This window comes from Pagrus major, chromosome 10 (assembly GCF_040436345.1).
Source record: "Pagrus major chromosome 10, Pma_NU_1.0".
In the NCBI taxonomy this organism is placed as follows: Eukaryota; Metazoa; Chordata; class Actinopteri; order Spariformes; family Sparidae; genus Pagrus; species Pagrus major.
The window spans coordinates 1,972,272-1,993,338 of NC_133224.1; the positions used below are offsets into that span (position 1 = coordinate 1,972,272).

Below are 21,067 nucleotides of genomic sequence, written 5' to 3' on the forward strand. Positions count from 1 at the left end.
AAGATGATAATGTCTGTAGAGAAATATTCAGAACGGGAATTTTATGATGTCTTTAGTATAACAGATGGAACAAGATCAGTGAAGTCTCAATGTCTCTGAATTTTGGCAGAATAAACTTGGATTTTTTGTAAAATATATTCTGGTATTTGTTAGCAACATGTCCATTAATTCATTACATTCAATAAATCTTGAATATCTATTAGAGCATAGATACAAACAGATTTAAAAGGTTTAGGTCGATATTCAGTGTGGGTCCTTTAGGTAGAAAGCATAATACTAACAAAATGTTAAAGAGCATCTTTCAGAATTTTCTCTTTCTCACTCACCACTTTTCTGAGTATAACTGTCCTGAACTTGTGTCCCCAGCAGAATAAATTCAAGCATCACTGGATAAAAACAGGAGCAAAGTTAAATATCAGACATAGATGGTTTGATCTACAGGATTTAAAACTTAGAAGAAAAGAAGAAAACCTGAGACTCACACAGTCTGAAGCAGAGCGATGTGACCTCCATGGTGTCTTCCTGCCGACTGTCTGACTGTCAGACTGAAATACAACTGAAGTGTGTTGGTGAGAACTTCCTCTTCCTGTGTAGTTATTTCTGATGTTGATGCAAGAGCTTGAGAGAGTCACAGTCACTTTAACATGATCTGTCAGTCCTTCAGTTACAGACACTCACTCAAGACAGATGACCATCCCTGCCCCTGCAGTTGGCTCATGAATCCCTTAGTTATCTTAACCTGGGGTGGCTGTGTCCTTGTGTAAGACACTAAACCCCATATTGCTCTGAATCGTTAAGCCACGCTGTGCACGGCAGCTTGCTGCCATTGTTGTGTGAGTGAAGTCTGATTGTAAAGTGCTTTGGACAAAACCACTGTGTAAAAGCATCCTGTAACTTCACTTCTGCAAGAATCCCAGAAAGCAATTTTGCAAACATAAATTCTCCCAGTGATGACGGAAGTATTCAGTACAACTATCCAGTCAGATTAAGTGAGGAAACAGTAGTAGTCCTTTAATGTAAAATAAATACTCAATTACAAGTAAAACAAACTGTAAAACTCTGCTTATGGTAACATTTTAAAAGACAGTCAGGGTTAGTCACTAAACCTTATGTAACTATAGGTAATGCATAATGATCCTTCATGTATTAAATTCATAATGGAACTGCTATGACAACTTCTGGCCAGAAGATGTCCTTGTAGAGCATGATGAATCAAAGAATTGAACAGAGAACAAGAGAGGTGTGTCATCAAAACTACTGTTGGGAAAATCTGAATGGAGGAGTGTAAACAATAACTGTCTAGACCACCACAATAAAAAACAAAGGCAAGAGTTGATTTGATGAATGAATGAATGAAGGAATGAATCATGTCAAACTAAATGGCTCTTATTTCAGTCATGCACTTTGCACTAATGCTTCACATGCACACAGGGAAAATACGCTGTACAAAGCAGGATAATAGAAAAACTGAAAAGACTCATATACAGTGGTCCTGACAGTCTAAATGATTTGTTAAATGATGTTTTGTGTAGTGAAATGTTGTTGTGTTTTGGCCCTCAGGACCACCTGATGTTTTGTTGTTGATTATTAATAATACAATGAAAAAAAGAAGCTGGAAGTTTCTTTGGGAACATCCACCATGTTTCACTGTGGCTTTGCAACACTGTGGTATCATTCTCTCTCCTGCTCAGCTATTTGCATACACCCTTCTAAAATCTATAACCTGGATTCATTAGTAAATATGACGTCTTCCATCATCAACTGTGAAATTCTGGTATCCCTAAGCCCTTCCTAAGTGTTTGTCCTTGTTTCCATCCTGAGAAGTGGTTTAGAAACTGCTCCCCGTCCTCTGAGACACTACAAGACAGCCATCTTTTGCTGATCTTTTGTGTTGTTTATTTAGCAAATTCTGTATCTGTGACAAAGACGCTTTTCTAACTCTCAGTGAACCCAGGTTGATGTATTGATCTTCTGATTGTGTGGTCACTTGGGGTCACGTTTAAGATACAACTGATCAAGTTTCTAAAAATCCAGTTTTAGAGTTCAATGCACTGCACCTTTAGAAACCTTCAGCCCCTCTTTGCTCAGAATAACAATTTGACTTTTGACAATTTCATTTACTTTGCTACGGACTAGTCAATCTGCATTTTTTTTTTCATGTAAAGTCTCATACAGTGTTTATAATTCAGTTGGTCTTATTTTTTTTTATTATTATGTTAGAACATAAGCTTTCGTCAGCTTTAGTCTTAAATTACATTTTTGTAATAATGACATTACATTTGGTGCACATTTTAAATATAAACTAATAATTTTGCCAAACATGAAAGCTTTTTTAATAATGTTGTTTGGATAGTGAATCTTGTTCCACAAAAAAAAATCTGAAAAAATAAAACACATGTAATGCAGGAGTGGTTGGCCGTTGATAAGAGTGTGATAAAGTCACAGCCTGTCAATGATTTACAGACTTGGGCTGTGCAGTCTGATAAAGTAACCGACATCATGCAGCAGGTACGTCGTCGTCTTTATGTTTTGGCTATTTTATCAGCTTTCAAATATGTAATATTCTACAACACTATATTACTTTACAGATTTCTTTACCAGTCTTCATTCAGAGTTGAGGGGTCTGTAGTAATACTCTGTAACACTGCATGACATCTGTGTTGTCAAAAGTGAAAGTTAAACTGCAGTACATGTTGGTGTCATTATTTATAGTCAGTGAAGGTGTTTCTGCAGTTGTAGTAGTTTATATAAAGTATATATGAATATATATATATAATGTGTATATATGATATGGTCAAAATGTCTGAGATCAAGTTACTTTTAACTTCTATGTCCATGAATTTCAGAATATCTTAGTATTTGGTATATCTTCATTTTGCTTTAATGACAGCATGCACTCAAGGTCTACAAGTTGTTCTGTCAAAGTTTTGAGGTGGGTTTGGGCTCATTATCATGCAGCAGTACGAATCCTTCTCCACAAAGATCAAACCAGAGGGTGGAGCATGTCTCTGAATGGAGTGGTGCTTCACCTCGGTCAGGGTGGAGTCAGTTCTGTGCAGGAGTCCAAAAACAGTCCCAAACTTGAATATTCCCACCACCATGTTTCACTGTGGCTTTGCAACACTGTGGTATCATGCTGTCTCCTGCTCAGCTCTTTACATACGCCCTTCTGTTGCTGAAAGAAATCTATAACCTGGACTCATCAGTAAATACAACGTTTTCCATCATCCACTGTGAAATTCTGGTATTTCTCAAAGTGTTTGTCCTCGTTTTCATCCAAGTGGTTTAGAAACTGCTCCTCGCCCTCTGAGATGCTACAAGACAGCCTTCTTTTGGTGATTGGAGTCTCGTGTTGTTTATTTTGCAAATTCTGTATCTGTGCCTGCTGCTTTTCTAACTCTCAGTGAACTCAGCTTGATGTATTGATCTTCTGATTGTGTGGAGCTCCATGCACTGCCCCTTCAGAAACATTCAGCCCCTCTTTGCTCAGAATAACAATTTGACTTTTGACAATTTAATTTACTTTGCTACGGACTAGTTCATCTGCAATTTTCTTCCAAGCAATGTCTAACTAGTCTATGTTGTATTGTTTTTTTTACTCAGGGAAATGGACTTCAGTCTCCACTCAGACCCCTCAGTGTTTTGTTCTTCCATCTTCTCCTAGCACACTCTTGTACAGGTAACACACACAAACGCACACTCAATGTAACAGTTTAATTTACATTAGTTTAATTGAACACTAACAAATCATATATATATCAATATACTAAATAGTAGGTGAAAGTAATGTAATGACTTTTTGGGCTTTGGTACTTTAAATATTCAAACACTTTTCCTCTGAAGGCGAGAATAATGTCACCAGTTGAGTTGACTGTGGGCGTATAAAGCGCCATCGGAGATGATGAGGCCTCTGTAAGTTAATGCTAATTGAACACTTGGTTCTAGAGGAGATATTATGCTCATTCTCAGGTTAATACTACTAGAATAGTTTACATGTTTCGAACGCTCATAAAACACATTATCTTTCTCAATGTATCTTTCTCATGTTTACAATGGTAATAATCTCAGTTTGCATGTAAGCATGCTAACACTGCTAATTACGAATAAAGTACTGCTGAGGCTCATAGGAATGCCATCATTTTTTACATAAAGTAAACTACTGGACCAGTTTTGACCTGGTGATGATGGAAAGTTGAAAAACTCTAATAATCTCTTTAAGGTTTCTGTTCAATGTCCTTCATTTACACTCAACTTGTTTTAGATTGAGGCTCTGCTGCTATGAGCACAGTACAGTGGTGGAGAATTTAACCTTTCCTGACAGAATAACCATATTTGTTTCTTTCCAGGTCAGTCTCAGTTAATTGCTCCATCTCAGCCAATAGTAGCAAAAGTTGGCGATGACATCATTCTGCCCTGTCACCTGGAACCTGAAGTGGATGTTGTTGCCATGACGTTGGAGTGGACAAGATCTGACCTAAATCCTAGATTTGTCCACATGAGGCGTGCCGGTCAGGACCTCCTGCGTATCCAACATCCATCATACAAAGGACGAACATCAGTGTCCATCGATGAACTGAAGCACGGAAACGTTTCACTGAAACTGTCCGAAGTGAAACCTTCTGATGCAGGAAGATACAAATGCTACATCCCAAAACTGGACACAGGATCTGTCGTTGAGCTTGTTGTTGGTAAGTAGACACACATTGTGTGCGGTAATTAAATCTATAGCTATAGCGCATGTGCTAAAGACACATGGTGCAAGTGCATTCAGAGCATGTCCAACTCCCTTTTGCTAGTTAAACAGAGCATAATCTGGACATATAATGAGACACAAGGTACAAAGGAGTCGTATTTTGTCCTAATTAATCATGGGTGTTTTGGACGCATATTAATTAAACCAGTCAGTGTGTCATCTCCTGTTCCCTTTAAAGGCCAGGTCCACCTACACCTACACATTGCTATTTAAACAGCAGCACTTGTCTTACCATAAGGATAGGTATGTAGTCCTTGGCTGGTGGCCCCATCTCCCAATCCTTTACCCCATCAATAACTCCATTTAACTACAAAGAAAAGCTAACATTATATTACAAAAATGTGCTTTAAGATGTCCTGGTTTAGCTCCCATTAGCACATTTCCAACTTGATTCAGGATTTATAAAGAACATTGCCATAACTGACTGCAGACATTTCCATTAATGAATTCCAATTTTATAAATGCAAATACAGTTAAAAAACACATTCAGACAAATTGAAGCAAAAATTCAGCTGCAGTAAAGGGAAGCTGTTGATGTGGGGGGTGGGACAGTGTTGTTGCTCAGTAAATTGGCAAACTGGCTGCATTATGATCATTAGTGTTTATGCAGGTGTGTGAATCAGCATCACTGTTCGCTGAACGTTTAAGAGCCGAACACATGGTCATAAATCTGACAATGCTGAGGACGAGACAAACAATGTCTGGTCAACCTACCCTTGACGTTTTGTGTGTAGTTTCGGTCACAGAGCCTGTTGAGACTAACAAGGGTTAGCTAGCTAGTTTTAGCAGACTTCAATAATATGAGGCCTGTGGCAAACTTCTGCAAGGTGATGTTGTTCTCTCAGGAGAGAAAAATCACCTTCCACTGTGTCAGGTAAAATCAAACAGCCAATCAAGAGATGGTCAACATTCATACTGACCAGTCAAATGAAAGATATCAGTCGTTGTTGATTCCTTCTGCGCCCTCCAAAGTCTCAAATGTCAACTTGACAAGCGAGCATAGACGATGAAGCACAGGTGACTGTTAAGCAGTCATGCATGCACAGGAAGGGTCGAGCTCACGCTCCTGACAGACATGCAGCAGAAATGCTTGCTCGTGAGGAACGCTCACAGATACTGTTCTGTGCACTTGTATCACATGCATGCACCTGGTATTCATGTGTCTGGTTCTGAGACTAATTTAATGCCACAGGTTGAATGCTTTTGATAATAACAGCTCAGTTTAATTGTTCTTAACATGATCTTATATGCAGTAATCCATGGTTACATTAAGATGTAAACTGTTTTTACATTTCTATTGGGTAAATAAGTAAAATATGTGTGGCAATCTCAGTTGAACTGCGAGTGACAGATCTAGAGAATCTATGTAACACCAACAACGCCACCTTAGGACTTGCACCTAAAGAGTACACTCTTTTAACTTTAACTTCTCAGAGGGTTTCCCAAAAACACAACCCATGCACAGGTAGGTACACAAAATGAATACAGGCATGATGTAAGATCATTTAACAGATTTTATTTATTACTCACAATAAAATAATTTCTTTATTAAGTTCTGTTTTCTCTAAAACAACAATTATATAATTCTTTTTATTTCCAAAGAATATTATGTTCAGCCAACACAGTAACCCACGGTGGTTCAGTTAGGAAGAAAGGCAATTTCAATAGCTTAGCTGTAGCAGAGGTCACTGCACACTCAAATAAGCAAAACGAAACCAAACAACATCTATATACAAATGGGACGCAAACTCAAATCAAAACGAAAGAAAAAGAAAACATGCTTAAATTTGGCAGGTCCTCCACTATAACTGCTGTACTAACCCCCCCACCAAGAGTCTGATTGGGGCTGACCACCTTGAACCACAACACATTACATTAAGAGCGTCTAAACGACGAAGAGAGAGAGCGCAAAGCGGCTATTTATTATCGGCCTGAATGAGCGAGGCGAACAAACAAAAAGGAAAGAAAAGGAGGCTAGAGGCAAGGCAGGGCAAATGGCAGCCTAACGCCAGGCAAGCTTTAAAAGAAACAGAGCCAGCTGTTAGGAATAACACATAAACACTAGCAGACAACTAGCACTAAGCTTGAGGCTCTGGTTACCTGCGTGGTTAGCTGTAGCCTGCTCACATTGATAGTCTTGCCGCTAGCAGCTATGATGGTAGCAGCGGCTAACCGGAAGGGACACACACACACGGCATCTCAGCTCGACACGCCAACCTACAACAGAGGACTGTCAACACGGCACCTTATAACATCTTCCCATCATGATGAGACTGTGCTACATACCTGGAGAACGAACACACGGCACATACCACGAACCACCAGAGCCACACACCGGCCAGCACTTGCTTCGGCAGAGGAGAGAGAGCGACTAAACAAACAGCGGGGATATATAAACAGGTCCGCATTAGCGGCCAATGACGCGGCTACACTACAGGTGCCGGTAAGGGGCGTGCCACACACCTGCTGCGATCGTCTTGCCTGCTGCAAAGACTGAGGGACACAGAAGAGAAATGAAATATATATAAACATAAAACCATCCGGTTACATTCGTGAGCCCTTTGACTTCATGCAGCACCATGATCAGGTCAGGGATGAACTGTTTGTTGGTCCAATAAGAGCTGGTGTTACATGTAAAGGACTGATCTGCTGATGTGAAACAGTGAACTGAAAGTCCAAGAGACTGAGTGGCCTAAAGAAAATCATTTTTAAGGTAATTTTACTGTGATTACATGTTTTACCACGTTCAATTAGTAGCTTTTAGCTGTTTTAATTGTACCTTTACCCCTCATCAGGCGCTGCTTCCTCACTGGTCATCAGTCTATCAGAGATTGATAGAAACAAAGGAGCAGTGGTTCTACAGTGTGAGTCTACAGGCTGGTATCCAGAACCTGAGGTGTTCTGGCTGGACGCTGAGGGAAACCTCCTCTCTGCTGGACCTACAGAGACAGTCAGAGGTCCTGATGACCTCTATACTGTCAGCAGCAGAGTGACTGTGGAGAGGAGACACAGCAACAGCTTCACCTGTAGAGTCCAACAGAACCACATCAACCAGACCAGAGAGACACTCACCTTTATTTCAGGTAAACATTATTACTTCTATGATGTGATCACTGTTTTAGTTTCATATATCTGAAGACTAGTTTTCTTTAACTGCCATGTTTTTCTGTGTTTCATCATTTCAGATGATTTCTTTGAGGTTCAGTCCAGTTCTTCTTCTACCACAGTTGGTTTGGTTGTTATTTTGGCTGTTTGCATCCTGGTTATTCTGATTCTTGTCTTTTTTGTGTGGAGGCAAAACAACATCAGTAAGTCACAAGTTAACTGCTCTTATTTGTCAATGTCAAGCTACACAAGTTTTATGTGGAAAAGTGATGTGATTTGTGTTATTGTGTAAATGATCTTTCTTTTGAACAAAATATCCATATTGCACTGGTTATAATGTTGATTAATGGTGGTTTGAATACTTTTAATTCAATCAGTCAAATTGCCATGAGTCTTTTCTTTATAACATGATTTTAGACTGACTGCCTCATTTGCTGCGGTTCATTCCCAAGTCAAGTAAATGTCTTTTATGCTTTAATCTCACTGACTTTATTTGTGCTCAGACACCAAGAGAAGACACAGGGATGAAACTGATGAAGTAGAGAAGAACCAAGAGTGTGAGCCACTCACGACAGAGGAAAGGAAGCCAATGAAGGTATTGTAAGAAAAAGGCAAAAAAAAAGAACAAATGTGAGTAAATAAAAAGCATCAGAAAAGAGTCAGAAAAACACCGTTATAAGCAAGGGGGATACAATATCTTTACATCGAGAAACAGGATCTGCAGCAACTATGACAGCGCAAACTTTAATTGATGTTGGGACAATCAGACATTCAGTATATTTGGTCATATTTTAATACAGAGCCTTGTTTCCCTTTTAAAGGAGGCACACTTCAGGCAGACAGAGGGATTAGGATAGAAGTAAATGTGGAGATTAAATAATAGCAACAAAAAAGAGATAAGACAGAAAAGCAAGGGAAAACAGATGTAAGAAATGTTACCTGGAGAATTTGAAATTCTAATTCTCTTTTATTTGACAGTAACCAGCTTTTGGTATCAAGGGTCTTGAAATGGCTGAAGACAAAACTAGGACTTGAAATGAAAGAATGTGTTTCCTGTAACCAGTATGAACCACTGCAGACTCTCTCAAACTAACAAACAATTCAACTTCCAAATATCTCTACCTCTCCATCATAGGAGAAATGAAATCAGTGGTTAAACTTGTTTAAAAAGGATGATAGTTATCAGTCTTCATGGCCTCATGTACACTAACACATGTAGTCAGTAGCCAGGCTCTGATTGGCCAGCTATGCACATGCATATTTAGTAAAAAAACGAGACAAACTCATTTTCATCACATGAGTTTTACTGGTCAAGCTGTGAAACTTCAAACACAGGAACAGTTGAGTTTCTCATTTCTACCCAAAATCCAAAATCAACAAAAATATCTGACTATCACCTTATAAAATGATAATAATAATATAATTTTAATAATAATATTTTTTAAACGGCACTCGTAAACCAGGTACAAAGTGCTGTACATGGTTGAACCAGGATTAAAAAATGTCAGGAGACAATGAGGCCAATAACATCATTAAAATAATACTAAAGTAAAACAGAATAATAAAAAACAGATATTGCATGTTTGAAATGTGTAAGTGTTCATAAGAAGCCTTTTTTAAGAAAACAAAAAAAAAACAACTTTATTCTCTTGTTATTCATTTTTATCTGTTCTTCTCTGTCCAAGTTAAAGGAGGAGCAGCAGAGGAGGGAGGAAGCTGAGAACAAAGTTCAGGCCCTGGAGGAGGAGCAGCAGAAGAAGACCAGAGGGGTTTGGATTTGTATTCTTCACAGAACATTCATTTTCCTCCTCCTTCAAATCTGTCTCAGATTAGAACATGAAGGTTTTCATCACTGAGTGTTTTTATCTGCTGTCTCTGATAAACATGAGTGTGTCACTCGACAAAGTTGTCCGTTTGTCACTGCTGTTGTGTTTCCTTGCTTGTCCTAATGAAACACTGTCTCTTCACTCAGCTCCAGGAGGAAAAGCACAGGAGAGACAAAGCTGTGTCACTTTGTGGTATCATCACTTACCTTCCATAATAAAATGTGTTGGTCTCGTCTCTGTTCATCTCTCTCCAGGAGCAGCAGAGGAGGGAGGCAGCTGAGAAAATACTGAAGCTCCTGAAAGAGGAGCTGGAGACCAAGAAGACTGAGGTTCATCTTCACTTTCATCATTTAAGATTGTGATTTCAGTTTAAAGTCACATCTTTATGTGTTTAATAGTGTAGAGAGGTCAATGCTCCAGCAGTCTGGCAGGTCAGTCACAAACTAAATGTCCACATGAGGCTCAGCAGGCTGAATCCAGACACATGTTATTTTTCTGTCACAGATTTAAAGTCAAAATGTTCATAAGTGAACATGTCTGTCATTGTGTCTCTGAACCTTCTCTCTGTCCCTCCAGCTTCAAAAGAAACAAGCTGATCTGCAGCAGCTCCATGAAGAGAAGCAGAGGAAGGAGAAGAACCTGCAGAGACTGAAGGAACGTCTGGAGAAGAAGAACACAGAGGTTCATGTCTTCATCTTCATCTGCATCTGTTTTATTCTGACTGACAATTCAAGTCATCTTATTTACTTCTACTCAGTAACATGAAGCATATACCATGTAGCCGACTGTATACAAAGATACTTGTTGTACTTAGATTAACTGTCATGTTGTATAATTATTCATCAGCTTTAATGTTGTTCTCATGTCTCACTTTATCTTCTCTCACAGGTGGAGACAGCAGAAGCTGCAATAGCCAACCACTGGTTCTCTTGGGTAAGTGCTCATGATTTAAATACAATAACACACTCTGATGTGTCCTCATAGAAAAATAACAAACAGCCTTATTGTAGTTTATTCATTACTTTTTAAAAAAGATCCCTCAGTGCCTTTTATAACTAGACTGTGACTGAGATCAATGCTGAGACAGACAGACAGACAGACAGACAGTCAGACAGACAGACAGACAGACAGTCAGACTGACTCTCTGCTGGTTGTTAATGTAGCTCTGAACTCATTTATCAAAGCAGCAGAGAGAATCTGAATTTATAAACCTGTTCAGTAAAAATCAGAGGCTTCAGTTTTTTCACCACATGAGTCATAGTGCTGTTTGTTCAGTCACATTTTTAAATATGATTCCAAAAAGGAGGAAGAGCAGAAGAAGAAGAAGAAGAAGAAGAAGAAGAAGATGGAAGCTGAAAATGAAGTGAAGACACTGAAGAAGCTGCTGGAGACTGAAGAGATGGAATTAGACACCAAAACCAAAGAGGTTTCTGTTTTTATCTTTTCCTTTGAAACATTTGTTTCCAGCCTCCGACTTGTTTGTTCTCACTTTTCTGTCTGAGTCCAAGTCACTTCCACAAACAGGTCAAGTAAAAAAGGTCTTGAGACCAGACTGGTTTGAGTCCTTTTCCAGACAAATAGAGGAAGTTGCAGCGACTGCAGTGTGACTGTAGAGGCTGTATTTTCATGTCTGCACTCAGTGGAGAGACTCAAGCAGGTGGTTTCATTCAAATGCAGCAACATGAAGAGAGTTTTTGGTGCTTTGACTCAGACTGAGTCTTAAATGTTGCACTGAGAGCAGACATGTGAAAACATCTGTTTCCAGATGTAAAGTCACTCTGATGCTAAGCTGAATTTCTCTGTTTATGACACAAAAAAATGCAACTAAACAATGTCAGTTACCAGTGTACAACCAGTGGATGAGTTAAATAGACTAATTATGGAGCAATCAGCCTGTTGTGATCTACAGATTGTTAGCATTGATTGTCACAGTGTGTCTGCAGCTGCTGTTCCCTGTAAGAAAAGCTTCAGTTCACAGATATATGTGATGAATCTGCAGCAGGCACATGCACACATAGGGCCCAAGGGGTGCTTGAGCCCCTGCCCTTTTTGCCTCGTATTAAAAAGTGCCCTTTTTGTGTGTTGTGCATAGGGATGTAAAAAAAACGGCAGTATAAAAACGCCACGTTTATCTACCGTACGCATTTCCTTGTAATACGGTGTCGTGTGTGTGTTGAGCCTAAAGCCGCTGCGGCTCAGCTCTGTCTCTCACAGAGGGGCGAGAGAGAGAGAGAGAGAGAGAGAACTCCACCACGCACATAGATGAGATGTGACAGTGGAGCGACTTGAACCTTTGTGAGTTATAAATCCATTAACATAACTTCCTTGTGGGGGCTAACAAGTCGCCTTCCACTTATTCAATGTGCTTAAATATGAGTCATATTTCAGAAAAGTGCCCATTTGTGCTTGTTAAGCTAACTGCTTGTTAATGAGAGTTAAGAATAATCTAATCTGACAGCTGTCTGTGCAGGCTGTTTATCTTGCCACAAATCTTAAACTTCCACATATTGAGTTTATTGTGACTTTGCTGTTGTAAACATTGCTGTTCCTGCTGACATTCACAGTAGCAGTCAAAGTAGTAGTAGTTCGAGTTTGCACTTGACCTCCCATGATTTTCTTTTGGTTATGCAAGCTGTGTTAATGTGCAACCTTGGAAAAAATATCATATTAGTCGTAGCCTAGCAGTTCGGAAGTCATGACTTGGTTTCAGGAAGTCGGGAAATTGATCTAGCTTATTGTCCAGCTAGGTCTCAGGCTACATTAGCTGTGTGTGTGTGTGTGTGTGTGTGTGTGTGTGTGTGTGTGTGTGTGTGTGTGTGTGTGTGTGTGTGTGTGTGTGTGTGTGTGTGTGTGTGTGTGTGTGTGTGACCAAGCAGCAATGATACTGTACCATTTTATATGCTGGCTTACTGTAGGGTTGCTTTAGTAGTAGTAGTACTAGTAGTAGTTGTAGTTGCATGAATACTACTAAATTGCAATTGCATATCACTCACAGCTACACAGGATACACAGCTAAGTAGTTAGCTTTCTATAAGTACTCTGTTTATTAATTTTACATTAATCTACATATTGTGTTACTAAGGCCTGAAAAAAAATTTGGCGCGCGCACATACTGTCCTTTTCTGACTTTGAGCCCCTGCCCCTCTATAATCATGTGCACATCCCTGATCGGCAGCCTCTGACTTGAGGAGTGACTCAGGATCATTACATCACAGCTGTTGAGCCCTCTAGACTGACACATGCACCTCAGCAGGATGATATTATTCATCTGTGTCTTCCAAATCTGTTACAAACAACTGAAAATCATGGTTACTATTGATGCTTTGCCACTTAAATGTTCATGTTGTTCTGTGACACTATCTGAAGGATTCATGTTGTTGTTGGGAGGACAGTGTCTGTGTTGCTCTGGTCGTTGCAGTTGGGCCAATAAAATTGTAGCCTTTTCCCAGCTACCGCGAGTCCTCTCAGAGACCACACACACACACGGATCTGGGTTTAAGCCCTTTTTATTGTTAAACCCAGTCAGGTACAACACTACGGTCAGGAGGAACCGAACGTGGCCTCTCCCCAGCATCTCCTCCATCTGAGGTCCAGCTCGCTACTGCATATAAAGGCGAGACATTGATTACTGATCAGGTGCCAGCTCTGTCAATCGCTCACCTGGTGCTGCTCTCCTGAGCCCTCACCACCTCTGGCTCTCCTGCAGCCGCACCTCGACCACACCCATCTCCACAAAAATGGAGCCCGAGCAGTAATTGAAATGTTTTTCTGTCTGCAGCAGCTTAACGTAGACATACAAACTGAAATGGACTCTTATCTTTTCTTTACTTCCAGTTTGATGAAAAACAAGTTGAAGTGCAGCAGCTGCAGGACGTGATTCAGGGGGTGGAGACCAACCTGAAGACCCTGATGGAGGAACCAGAGTCCAGCAACAAGGAGGTTCATCCTTTGACCTTTGTATTGGTTAGAGGAGTGCTATACCCACAGAGTCCAGTAGAGCATGTAGCCTGTGTGAGCTCATGGTGCTACTAAAGGTCTAAAACTCCACAGAGAAGCTTTGAGATTAAATATGTTAATGTTAATGTATTATTAATGTGACCGGGGCAGCTGTATACCCCTGACAATGCAACAACACCACTCTGGGACTTTCACCCTGAGAATACCACACTGAATACAGGTTCTTTGGTTCTGTCCCAGGCCAGTCCGTCCTAGGCCAGTCTGGTCCAGTCCAGTCTGGTCCAGGCCAGTCTGTCCCAGGCCAGTCTGTCCCAGTCAAGTCTATCCCAGTCCATTCTGTCCAAGTCCAGTCTGTCCCGGGCCAGTCTGTCCCAGTCCAGTTTGTCCCGGTCCAGTCTGTCCCAGGCCAGTCTTTCCAAGGCCAGTCTGTTCCAGTACAGTCTGTCCTAGGCCAGTCTGTTCCAGGCCAGTCTGTGATAGGCCAGTCTGTCCTAGGCCAGTCTGTACCAGGCCAGTCTGTCCTAGGCCAGTCTGTACCAGGCCAGTCTGTCCTAGGCAAGTCTGTCCCAGGCCAGTCTGTACCAGGCCAGTCTGTCCTAGGCAAGTCTGTCCCAGGCCAGTCTGTACCAGGCCAGTCTGTCCTAGGCCAGTCTGGTCCAGTCCAGTCTGTTCCAGTCCAGTCTGTACCAGGCCAGTCTGTACCAGGCCAGTCTGTCCTAGGCAAGTCTGTCCCAGGCCAGTCTGTACCAGGCCAGTCTGTCCTAGGCAAGTCTGTCCCAGGCCAGTCTGTACCAGGCCAGTCTGTCCTAGGCAAGTCTGTCCCAGGCCAGTCTGTACCAGGCCAGTCTGTCCTAGGCCAGTCTGGTCCAGTCCAGTCTGTTCCAGTCCAGTCTGTACCAGGCCAGTCTGTCCCAGGTCAGTCTGTTCCAGTCCAGTCTTCCTCCTTTCTGGTAAGCTGTCATGTAGAAGAACAACTTATTCATTCTGTGGTTTCCTCATGTAGTAAATCAGAGATTCAGCAGAGTGAAAACACGAGACAAACTAGATTTCCTTCCATCAGTTTTACTGGTCAAACTGTGAAACTTTCAACCACGGGAGCAGTTGAGTTTCTCATTTATACTTAAAATCCAAAATCAACAATAGTCCGACTCTCATTTAATGAAATAATAATAAAAAAATCTTTAAGCACTTCTAAACAGTGTTACAAAGTGCTGTACATAGTTGAACCAGGATTAAAACATGTCAGGAGACAATGAGGTCAATAAAATCAGATGATTAAAATAAAATAGAATAAAATCCAACATGAGTATATGGTAAGAAAAATAAAAAAATAGATATAACATGTTGGAAATCTGCTAGCAGCTATACAAAGATACTTGTTGTACTTAGATTAACTGTCATTAACTGCTTTAATGTTGTTCTCATGTCTCACTTTATCTTCTCTCACAGGTGGAGACATCAGAAGCTGCACTAACCAAACATTCTTGGTTATCTTGGGTAAGTGTTCATGATTTAAATACAATAACACACTCTGATGTGTCCTCATAGAAAAATAACAAAAGGTCAATTATTGTAGTTTATTCATTACTTTTACAAAAAGATCCCTCAGTGCCTTTTATAACTAGACTGTGACTGAGATCAATGCTGAGACAGACAGACAGTCAGACAGACAGACAGACAGACTGACTCTCTGCTGGTTGTTAATGTATTTTCTTCATCAGATTCATTAACAGTGAACTTGTGCAGCTCTGAACTCATTTATCAAAGCAGCAGAGAGAATCTGAATTTATAAACCTGTTCAGTAAAAATCAGAGACTTAATTTTTTACCAAGCAGGCTTAAGAAACAAGTTCACACACACACACAGACAATGGACCACTGTCAGTTCTTATCAGCACTCTATAAGTCTAATTCTTTGACAGTCTTGAGTGAAAAAATGAAGTCTTGTTTTTGAATAATAATTCTACTATTCTACTACAAATATGAATGATGAAGTTTGTGGTCTGCTGAGAACTGGAGTTTCTGCATTCTGAATTTTGTCTTCAAGAGGCTTTCAAACCTCGCTCCAGCCTTTATTGTGAATGACTGAGCCTTTCTAGGCTGCTCCTTTCATACCCAACGTGATCCTATCACCTGTTAACAGTGAGCCTGTTCACCTGTGAATGATCCCACACACACACACACAACCACACACAACCACACACACACACACACACACACACACACACACACACACACACACACACACAACCACACACACAGGGATATGAGCAACATATCGAAATGAGTTGATTCATCTTTAATGACTGATCTGTGTGTGTTGTCTCCCAGAGAGAGTCTGAGGAACAGGACAGCAGCAGCCAGAGCTCAACCAGAGAACCTGCAGTTGGCGTTAAGTTCGACCCACATTCCAAATATATCCAACTCATAAACAAATCCACTGAGGTAACGTTGTTCATGTGTGGATAAACAATTCATGAGTTTTATATACGATGAAACAATATTGTAACCAAGTGTATCAGGAATATTTCACGTGTTCAAACCAAACCAACATGAATCCATGTTCTCATTTTCACGTGAAGAGTGAAATGTAATCATTTACAAACACAAGAGATTTAACACCCGGTCATATTCATTTGTTCTCTCGTCTTTCTTTCTCTTCCTCCATCCGGCAATGAATTTCCCTCCTGCAGGACCAACAACTGGGAGGCTGGGACTTACTAATACAGGTTAAAGACAGTGAACCCATCAAACGCACATTTAAGGACTCATTCAGCCTCAAGGCTGGACAACTTTTCACCGTGAGTTCTGATTTCTCAACTGATGTTGTTAAAGTTATCCTTTTCTTTCTCCTTTCTTTCACTACTGTTGATATGTTCCATTTGAAATGAAAGTAAACTTAAGGAGATAATAATAACAATAATAATAATTCAGCTTGTATATCTGTGTTACAGGTCAGGTACCGTAGCTCTGAAGACAAAGTGCAGGTCTCCCTCATCAGCTGTCCTGGAAACATTCAATATAACTATTCATATTAACTGAAAGATAATAATTAGCCCAGATGTCACAGCATTATTTACCTTCCCTCTTTTCTCCATATGAACTCCGACCGTCTCCTCTTTTAGAGATCAGAGCCATCAGAGAAATGAACCATCCATAAACACAAAGATTCACTCTGAGGGGAAACAGCTGAAATCCAGCAAACTGAAAACATTAAACATCTGGAACAGCAGGACTCAGATGTTCCTGTGAAAACACATGTTGTGCCTGTAATGCAGTAAACATGACATCACATCACTTTCTCATCTGGAAACAACAAAGAGTAACCTTTGTTATTAACATTGAATCAAACATTATTACATTTTTCTCTTGTGATATATTAAAAATATTCAGTTGTTATAAAGGATAAAATAAAGTCAACAAACTGAATATTAACATTAAACTTTATTTTACAACACAAACGTATATAAGGTAGTTATGTAACAGCAAGTGTATTCTGGATCTTCTTAACAGTAAAGATGTTTTTTATTGTCAACTTCCAGTTATGTTTTTATTTTCTATTTGCTCTGAGTGATATTGTGTTCTTTGATGATTTGTTGACCACCACATCTTTTTTATTTACACATTTTCTGTTCAAACAAAACAAATATGATTCTGTGTATAATCTGAACTTTATTAATACTAAGAAAGATATTTTAATAAAATTGAGTGGAAGTGTGGCTGCTGTTCCTTTTTAGTGAATGATCATAAATGTCAGTGAACATCAGTGGATTTTATGGTGCACCAGGATTCAAATTCAGAAATCATGATGAATGTAATGTTCACACAATAACATGTTGCCTGATTCTCTCCTGAACTATATGTGGATATTGAACAAACTGAAGCTATGCTACTCTACCAGTGTTATGTATTAATAAAGTCCTTCTTTAACAAAATCAGGTACTGTAAAATGCAAATTTGAAGAAAGAATTAATGTTCCTGTTTGGATCCTTATGTCCTTATTTTGAGACAAACATTCACTGACTTCATAAGAACTTACCTGGACTTTTATTGGAAGTTTGCTGACTTTCTTTGTAAAACATGGCTTTGTGTACTTCCTACTGAGAAACCACCCTCCATTATTAATGCCCAACATTTTATTGTGAAACTGAACTTTTACAAAGAAAACAGTTGAAAAATAAAACTAGTATAGTTCTCTATGTCTCTAAAGTCTCTGGTCTCTCACTACGTTCACCTTTCTGTTATATTTTTATTTCATTATTTCAGTTTATTTTTTCAGTTTGTTGCTATTTTAGGACAGACAGATAAAAACACAAACACTGTTGACGCAGTAACACCGCAGATGGTTTAATGTGAATATTTAGACAGGCTGACTTTACATTTCCTTATATACACTCAAGACACATCTGACCCTTTAAGCTACTCAAACCATGAACTATTTGTTGTGTCCACTGAGTCTCCTGAACGCCTTGTCTACAAACTGTATATACAGACATTTTCTCATGTGGTTTGTGTCTGAGGAGCTCAAATTATCACCAGCATCTGTGACTCTAAAACAGAACCCAGAACAACATTTACTGACTGAGAGAACTGACACGTGGCTTTGTAAAAATAGTCAATGCATCAGTCAGTACCTCTGTGGTTTTTAAACCTTGTCTGAGCCTGAGAAAGTCAAACAGCCACTGCAAGACTGAACACGTAGCACAGAGACGTTTTACACCACAGTTAAAAAATCGTAGAAATAAAAACAGATGAAAATGAAATGTAATAAATCTTGGTGATGGCATAGTTCTGACCTGCCAGATTTCCCAGGTCAGAAAAGATGCTTGGTCACTAAGCAAACAAGTGTGATGTTGGATCATTATAACCAAACAAGCTTCCAAGATACTGTGTCGGTTATTTATCAGTCAGTAACTTCCATATATGAGTATGACTTATTGGTGTGTTACTCTGACTTTCCCACAGTGAAGCAGTCCCACCAGCAGCAGCAGCAGAGCGACCATCAAAATTGTGAAAACAGTCCTTAAGAGGAGGAGAAGATAGACGGAGTGATCCGAGAAAGGACATGTCTCTCTGTGAAGAGCTGCAAAGACAAGAATATATCTGCTGTAACAACATGGCAGCATTAAAGAGCCATTAGTAGATATAAAATCAATAAAAACTGATCAATGAATAGTTGCGCTACCCTTGGTGCAAGCACGCTAAAATTGTATATTTGAATCCATTTTTAGCTATTTCAATATTAAATAGTGCAATGATTTACCTCTGACAGCCAACCAGCTCTCTGGTGATTCTCCAGCTCCAGACATTCTGCACTTGTAGAGTCCCTCATTACACTTGGAAACACTGTAGATGATCATTTCTCCTGTGGAACTGGTCCCAATGACAAGTCCATCTTTATAGAAATCAGCTGTGACGTTCGAGGAAGTCTTCTCCTTCCTACAGCTCAGAGTGACATTGTTGCCTTCCATTACAGGCAGGATGGGACTCTCAAGGATCACAAAACCAGCTGAAAAACAAGAGATTTGTGGCATTTTCTGAAATTTGATAAAATACAGTCTTACTTCTTGTTACTTAATACTTGTCGTGGGACTTAGACAGGAATATTAATATCAGTTTCATCTCTTCTTTTAGCTTTTGGTCTGTTTTTTTTTTTTTTTTTTTTTTTCTAACACTTCGAAACATAAATAAAGATTTTGATAGAAACATAAAGACACCAATGACAGGAATGTTGTTTTGGTGCACTGCTTTTTAATCTGAAACAGTGCATTGTTTACCTCTGACAGCCAACCAGCTTCCAGGTGATTCTCCAAGGCCAGAGATGCTACACTTGTAGAGTCCTTCATCAGACTTGGAAACACTGTTAATGGCCATCTCTCCAGCAGAACTGTTCTCCATGAGGAGGTCATCTTTGTAGAAATAAGCTTGGAGGTTAGGGATAATTGTCTTGCTTCTGCAATGCAGAGACACAGTGTCTCCCTCAATCACAGGAGGAGCAGGACTCTCCAAGATCACGGAGCCAGCTGGACAACATGTTAAAAATAAAAAAGTTAGTCCTATGTCTTATGCACAAACCTGTAGTTAGGTTAGTAAATGGGGGAGAATTAACAAAGAATAATGTAGGTTTGGGTGGTTACATTCACATGATTTTTTTAAAAAAAGAGAAAAAAAGGCAAAAATCATTGCAAATTATATATGTATAGTACTGTATCATTATATAGTACTGGCGCATTAAAGGATTTGTAAATGTTATTGTATAATTACCACTCAGTCACAACCACACAAATAACATCAAGTGATTTAACACTGTGTGGTAGCTCAACTCTCTGAAGTGTATGTACTAGTGTCTGTCAGCAAAAGCCAAATATAACTAGTTACATCATTTATCAGACTAAATACTGTTAAATCGAAAAGTAAATATTGAATTTTTTAAGTGTGTTAGTAATAATAGAAGCTATTTAGAGGCCAAAAAGCTGCTTGATGTAGGGTAACGCAAGTACAGTATTTTCTGGGGATTTATAACTGCTACTCTTGTTACAACTATGTACAACATTTTTTGTCAACAGTGATAGCTTGCTGCAAAATATTTACAGAGAGAATGGTATCCCAGACAAAGATTCATATACATCTGTACTGTAGTGTATTGGTGATTTTTTTCATGTTTAAACACTAAAATATCATGATTGAAGAATTTTTGATTTCCCCGTGGAAACATTTAAAATACAGATTTGAGCAGAACCCTGCATGAATTCCTAGGAAATGCAGACTGAAGAAGCATTAATGTTGAGCGTATGAGTAGGTAAGTTTCTTCTTGGGAATAGGCTACTCTGGAGCATAGACAATGGTTTATTACAATTTTTGTTATTTCTGCTATTATTTGTCCTTTCATTTAAACATGGGTCCCTCGGGATAGTGGTAGTTTCACCGCCTTAAAAATTTATTATCGACAAGTTACATTACATGAAAAATCTGTTAATGACATGAATTTACAGTCTGGTTGATCTGAGAACTTTGAATTTTGTTAAGTTTCATACTGCACATACACGATGAGAGACCTCAGGTAGTTAGAAATTCAAAAAAAGAAACAGTATTTAGGGGTTTCAGTAATACAATAAACATACCAGTGACAGTGATGTTGACACTGTTGCTTCTCTGTCCTCCTTCAGTTTCGCACCAGTATTCTCCACTGTCTGCTACATAGATGTTACTGAGAGTACAGATAGACCCTGTTGATGTCCTCTTATTTTTACATGCTGGATTATATTCCTCTGAACCCTTGACTCCTCTTAACTGAGTTGAACCGTCACTTCCCTCACAATGAAATGAGACAGGGTCATATTCAAAGTGCTGCATTCTGTTTGGATTGATACGGAGAAAAACTGCATCTGAAACCAAGAAAAAGATGATAGTGTCTGCATGTAAAGAGC

General features: G+C 39.5%; 1 protein-coding gene across 1 annotated transcript; it reads left to right on the forward strand.

The window, feature by feature from the left end:
- The first annotated feature begins 2,499 nt into the window (after positions 1 to 2,499).
- Positions 2,500 to 17,618, forward strand: LOC141003193 (uncharacterized). Its single transcript, XM_073474478.1, has 16 exons — positions 2,500 to 2,508; positions 3,604 to 3,679; positions 4,347 to 4,688; positions 7,549 to 7,836; positions 7,939 to 8,061; positions 8,362 to 8,453; positions 9,544 to 9,627; positions 9,939 to 10,013; positions 10,261 to 10,365; positions 10,573 to 10,617; positions 10,988 to 11,110; positions 13,519 to 13,623; positions 15,091 to 15,138; positions 15,972 to 16,085; positions 16,334 to 16,441; positions 16,595 to 17,618. Exons 1-16 carry the CDS (start codon positions 2,500 to 2,502, stop codon positions 16,676 to 16,678), a joined length of 1,821 nt encoding a protein of 606 aa, XP_073330579.1. The 3' UTR covers positions 16,679 to 17,618.
- Positions 17,619 to 21,067: the final 3,449 nt, after the last annotated feature.

Bases quoted from the DNA above. Each gene is read 5' to 3' on its own strand.
- LOC141003193 (XM_073474478.1), top strand. The intron at 8,062-8,361 runs GTAAGTCACAAG...ATTTGTGCTCAG, and splicing joins GTGGAGGCAAAACAACATCA to ACACCAAGAGAAGACACAGG. The intron at 13,624-15,090 runs GTTCATCCTTTG...CTTCTCTCACAG, and splicing joins CAGAGTCCAGCAACAAGGAG to GTGGAGACATCAGAAGCTGC.